This window comes from Hordeum vulgare, chromosome 1H (genome assembly GCF_904849725.1).
Source record: "Hordeum vulgare subsp. vulgare chromosome 1H, MorexV3_pseudomolecules_assembly, whole genome shotgun sequence".
In the NCBI taxonomy this organism is placed as follows: domain Eukaryota; kingdom Viridiplantae; phylum Streptophyta; class Magnoliopsida; order Poales; family Poaceae; genus Hordeum; species Hordeum vulgare.
The window spans coordinates 83,292,950-83,299,012 of NC_058518.1; the positions used below are offsets into that span (position 1 = coordinate 83,292,950).

At 46.9% G+C, this 6,063-nt stretch overlaps 1 protein-coding gene across 1 annotated transcript; it reads right to left on the reverse strand.

Annotated features, from left to right (window-relative positions):
- Positions 1–4,947: 4,947 nt before the first annotated feature.
- Positions 4,948–5,724, reverse strand: LOC123397025 (E3 ubiquitin-protein ligase RNF181-like). Its single transcript, XM_045091742.1, has one exon. It carries the CDS (start codon positions 5,452–5,454, stop codon positions 4,948–4,950), a length of 507 nt encoding a protein of 168 aa, XP_044947677.1. The 5' UTR covers positions 5,455–5,724.
- Between the last annotated feature and the right edge of the window lie 339 nt (positions 5,725–6,063).

The window sequence follows — 6,063 nt, forward strand, 5'->3', positions numbered from 1 at the left end:
GAGTTAAGCTTGGGGATGCTTGATACGTCTCCAACGTATCTATAATTTTTGATGGTTTCATGTTATTATCTTGTCAAACTTTGGATGTTTTGTATGCCTTTTATATTTTTTTGGGACTAACTTATTAACTCACTGCCAAGTGCCAGATCCTGACTTTTCCGTGTTTTTGACCCTTTTCAGAGGAGGATTTTAAACGGAGTCCAAACGGAATAAAATTTCCGAAAAGATTTTTTCCGAAATAGAAGACGGTCGGGAGGGTCACCAGGGACCCCACAAGCCCTAATGGCGCGGCCAGGGGGGCCGCGCCTCCCAGGCTTGTGGGCTCCCTGGGCCTCCTCTGCCCTAGGTCTATCGCCTATATATTCCCTAAAATCCCCAAAAAAAATCAAGAGCACCACGAAAATACTTTTCCGCCTCCGCAAGCTTCTGTATCCGCAAGATCCCATCTGGGGCACGTTCTGGTGCCCTGCCGGAGGGGGGATTCGGATACGTAGGGCTTCTTCATCAACACCATGACCTCTCCAATGATGCGTGAGTAGTTCACCATAGACCTACGGGTCCATAGCTAGTAGCTAGATGGCTTCTTCTCTCTCTTGGATCTTCAATACAAAGTTCTCCATGATCTTCATGGAGATCTATCCGATGTAATCTTCTTTTGCGGTGTGTTTGTCGAGATCCGATGAATTGTGGATTTATGATCAGATTATCTATGAATCTTATTTGAGTTTCTTCTGATCTCTCTTATGCATGATTTCATATCCTTGTAATTCTCTTTGAGTTGTGGGTTTTGTTTGGCCAACTTGATCTATGATTCTTGCAATGGGAGAAGTGCTTGATTTGGGTTCATACCGTGCGGTGACCTCACCCAGTGACAGAAGGGGTAGCGAGGCATGCATCGTGTTGTTGCCATCAAGGGTAAAAGAGATGGGATTTTCATCATTGGTTTGAGATTATCCCTCTACATAATGTCATCTTGCTTAAGGCGTTACTCTGTTCGTCATGAACTCAATACACTAGATGCATGCTGGATAGCGGTCGATGTGTGGAGTAATAGTAGTAGATGCAGAAAATATCGGTCTACTTGTCTCGGACGTGATGCCTATATGTATGATCATTGCCTTAGATATCGTCATGACTTTGCGCGGTTCTATCAATTGCTCGACAGTAATTTGTTCACCCACCGTAATATTTGCTATTTTGAGAGAAGCCTCTAGTGAACACTATGGCCCCCGGGTCTACTTCACACCATATTTTCGGCCTTACACTTTTACTGCGTTGCACTTTCCGCCTTCAGATCTCACTTTGCAATCAATCTTGAAGGGATTGACAACCCCTTTATAGCGTTGGGTGCAAGCTCTTTTGTGTTTGTGCAGGTACTCTGGACTTGACGTGATTCTCCTACTGGATTAATATCTTGGTTCTCAAACTGAGGGAAAAACTTACTGCTCCTGCGCTGCATCGCCCTTTCCTCTTCAAGGAAAAAACCAACGCAAGCTCAAGAGACGCCAGAAGATTTCTGTCGCCGTAGCAGGCACCCTCACCTTTTTTCAAGGAAACATCATTTTTGTTTGACTTCGGGTCACCGTTCTAGCGATCACCACCGATTTTTTTTTCTTTGTTCTTCTTTCTAGATTTAACCACCGTGAATTCCTCGTCTTCAAACATATTTTCCTCACTCCAATTCAAATCCAAAGGAGTCGGCTCTCCATTGGCATTTACAAGAACCATGTTACCCACATCCCTCTCATTTTCAACAAATTCAACTTTTTCATCATTAGAGTTATTATTTCTAAATTTCTCTAGCTCCCTAATCACATCAATATTAGCAAAATCAGCATCAGGTATGTGAACCCCCATTTTAACCGCAGCTAATATCATTTCAGGGTTCGATAAAGCATCAAAAGAATTGGGAATGTGGGTAGTACCTTCAATATCTTTCTTTTTTGCAGTAGCTACAGTTTTCTCCTCAATTTTCTCCATCTTGCTATGCGCATTTTGAAGGCTGAATCGCAGATTTTCTTCGGTAGCCAAAAGAGGAGTAGGAATCACCTCGGTGCCAAAAGATGGGTCAGGGGATTCAACTTTGTAAATCGTAGCTCCAGTTTCAGCCTCCCCGAGCAGCGCTAGTACCCCCCCCCCCCCCGAGGAGACTTTCTCACCACATCAGCAAAGGATTTTTTATTACTACCGTGGGATAAACTCTTATCAATCTTATTTTTCAATTTTCTAGACTTACTTGTTTTTCCTGTTCCACATAGTCCAGAGCCATGGAGTCAATCAGCAGGGAAGTATGTAAGGAAACATCTGACTCCATGTTCTCTTGGGATTCCTGCATCTGATCTTGTTTTTCCCCAATCTGAGTGGTAGAAGGAAATTCCCCCCCCCCCAAGCCCACTAGATTATCCATCTAGCTTAGGTTTCTTGCTCATATCATTATCATTATCATCAAGTTTTTTTTTCTTATCCTTGCTCCTTACAGCCTTAGTATTGTTCTCCTCTCTATTAGGATCCCTCACCAGCACCTGATCCACCTCAAAATAGAAGTCATAGAAGTGGCCATCAAAAACCGATTCAGCAACCGAAGGAAAATCATCAATGTTTCTACATCCAATCTTCACCCTAGCAGAGGCTGGGCGATGTAGGGTGGCTGTATCAATTTCCAAAGGAATTCCAACCAAGGAAGCAACATAAGCCAGGTTTATTTCACTTCTTTTGTCAAGGGGGGCATTACTAATTTTCACCCAAGCAACCTCCATAACCCCCTTGGAACCAACACCCGAAGACCACTTAGACACATTAATCACAACCCCACTAGTTTTAAGGATAATTGTTCCCACATAAAAAATATGTGCAACTGCACGAGGATTAGGAAATCTCACCACAAATACCCCAGGACCAATAGCATGTGTCGAGCAACGCTAACCAGTGGCCAGGTAATCATTCAGATCATGTTCCATCTGCCTTGTGGATGTCTCCCCCTCCATAATGGTAACCACAATATTGTTAGATCTTTCTTTCATTTGATTAGCAGTACATGAATCATGGATAAAGTAGAAACCCCGCCCTTCGACTGAGATGCAAACATAGATGCAACACACTCCCACGGAAGGAATACACGGCAAACAGAAGCAAGATGACCAAGTTTACTACACCTTTCACAATATGCTTGCGGGCGACCAAGTTTACTACACCTTTCACAATATGCTTGCGGGCAGCAGGTAGGAGCATGCTCATGAGATTTGCAAATAGGGCACGACTCGAGTTTATTGGTAGGGTTCACCTGACTACTCTGCTTTCCCAAGGTGCGTCGAGGAGGAGGGGAGATCTGTCGTCCGACCCCATCACCAGCAGACTCAAATGAACCCTGCCTTTTTGGAATCCAGACCCCGCCCTCCGCGGTCTGCTTCCCCATCGTAGATCCAAAGGCGACGTTGGACGCGGACGAGTTGTTGCGGTTGTCGTCGTCCCTCTTCCAGGAGAACTTGCTTCGGTCTCCTCCACGGTCGCCGCCTCGCCCTGCATGACGCCAGGACCGCGAGCACCACGGCCTGGATCTTCCCGCCGGTCCCCCCGGAAGCCGCGCCCTCCGTCTCCCAACGAACGACAGCCGCCGCGCCCCGAGATCGGCGGCGAAGGAGACTCGCCATCTCGTGTCGCCTGAGTCGCACGCTGCTCCACTTGATCCAGCCATCCATCCGCCCCAAATCTTTCCGCTGCCTTTCTTTCTGTCTGCTGTTGCCCCTGCTCTCATAATATGACGCGCTTCAGGTACATTTTTCTGCCTTCTATTAAAATATGACACATCATTGGCGTGCTCTCAGGAAAAGAAACGATTCTACATACAGCAGCAAGCTACAAGTGTACTCTCCAGTTTATCAAGGGATTCAAAGTGGGATCAGTCCTTTTCATATAGCTATATAATGAAGGTAGATTGATGGTGATAATGTTCTCCCTGACAGTGGACAACCCTAGATTGGTACCAGGTGAATCAACAACACTATCAGAATAAGAAACTAATTATCATTGGTGCAACAGCATGTCAACAAAGTGACAATCAGCAACACAGTCACTCGGGCATCCGCAGACTTCACCTTCAGCTTCATCGATACTGGACTGGCCATGCAAAGAAGCCGCCTGCACAGCCTCATGAGCTCTCACAGCAATATGTTGCAGGCTCGCCGCACCATCATTCTGTATTCCTGTCCAAACAGGAAGGGAAGCACACATTTAACAAATTAGATCAACAAGGGCTGATATAACTTGTTATTACGAGTTTTCCACAACACCCAGCAAAAGGCTGCAATGCCCACCACATGACGGTTAGGGCCTAGCGGCTAGCAGAATGTTCTTCGCTGCCCACCAGAAGTATTGTGTAAAACAAACACGTCTATAAAAAAAATACCCAGAGCACGGCAAATAATGCTCCACATATAAACAGCAGCAGAACAAGTAAAGATTTAACGATGGATGCCCTTATTTTCATCACAAAATTGACAAGTGCAATCACCAGTCCATTTGCGTTTTCTCATACTATCTTCCGTAGCACTGGCATTGTGCCAGATCAGTATAACCATACTTTGATCTTATATTAAGAGGAATCCTGGCTATCCACAGATGCTTGAAGGATCTGTCCAGCCCCGGACTCGATAAAGTATTCTGATGATTGTTCCAGATATATTTCAATAAGGCATTACATCGATACATTATGACTAGAACAATTTTACCGGAAGAATAATGAACTTTGTAAACTCAACCAATCAATAACCTCGATTCATGTATAGGGTGAGGAGTCACCACTGAGATGGTGAGATTTGTTTCAAGGTTCGATACGAAGTGGTAGTTTTGATAAACATTGAGGACAGTAATCTCGAACAAAATTACACTATCTGTGATCGCTAATCAGATATTCAGATGAACATAAACAGGGACGGCAGCAAGCAGAGTGACTCACTCAGTGGATGGGCATTCTCCAGTTGAGTTGCTGCCAACTTGTTCAGATGTCGTAGCGGCTTTCTCAGCCACCGGCTCCGGCTCGTCAGCGGACAGGGGAGGCATCTCGAAACGGCAGACTGGGCAGAACCGGCTACGGAGGAGCAGGTCGAAGATGCATCTCTGGTGGAAGGAGTGGGAGCAGGGCATCATCCTCAGCTTCTCGCCACCGGACACGAAACCCTCGAGGCACACCGCGCAGCCCTGCTCCCTCGTCTCGCCCACCTTCGGCGTCTCCATGGCCACCATGGCCTTCATGGAGGCCGGATCGATGACGACATACGAGCCGTCGTCGTCCCACTCCCAGTGGTCCCCGTTTAGGGCGGCCTGGGCCTCCGCGGCTCGCACCCGCGCCTCCTCGTGCCTCAGTATGAAATCCCGGGACAGCCGGTGGCGAATTGCTGTCCACGAGGCTGGGCCGTCGACGTCGCGCCCGTCGGCGACGGAGTGGTGGTGAGTCTCCATTGCCTGGATCTGCCCCTGCTGCTCTGCCCTTGCGAAGCCTGGTTGAGAGACAATCAGCCTTTTGACGAAGACGCGGCCTGAATCTAGCAAGCGCGAATCAACCTACCGATTCCGGCGGTCTGGCTCCGATCAAAAGACGGGCGAGGCAGGGGCGGCGAAGGTCGGAGTCGGTGCCCTCTGCCGCCGTCGGACGAGAGGAGGGGTAGTAATTTTGACAGGGAAGGTGTTTTTTTTTCTCTCTTGCAGGAAGGGAAAAGGTGTTTTGGGGGGAGCATTTCGCACGGGAGTGATCGACCAAAACCTGGCCAGGGCCCGTGCTAAACGTGTCTGGCATCACACGGTCCATGGCGGCCCGGTCATAAACAGGCCGTGCTGTGACATTAAACCCATGCACATTATACTAGTTGAATGCTCGTGCGTTGCAACGTGATAAAAATAATAATAACAAAAAAATTACCGTAATGTAAAGATATGTTCCAAATATGATACATGTTTTTTTCATTCTTAGCAACAAATACCAAGTCTCTATCATAGTTCTTTCGTACAGGCATACCACTCTCTTGTTGCAAGAAAATAAAACGGAATTTTCCTTCCTTATCACCGCTTGGG

What these genes read in the sequence shown, in the direction of transcription:
- LOC123397025 (XM_045091742.1), bottom strand. Translation starts at nt 5,454, where the DNA reads ATGGAGACTCACCACCACTCCGTCGCCGACGGGCGCGACGTCGACGGC.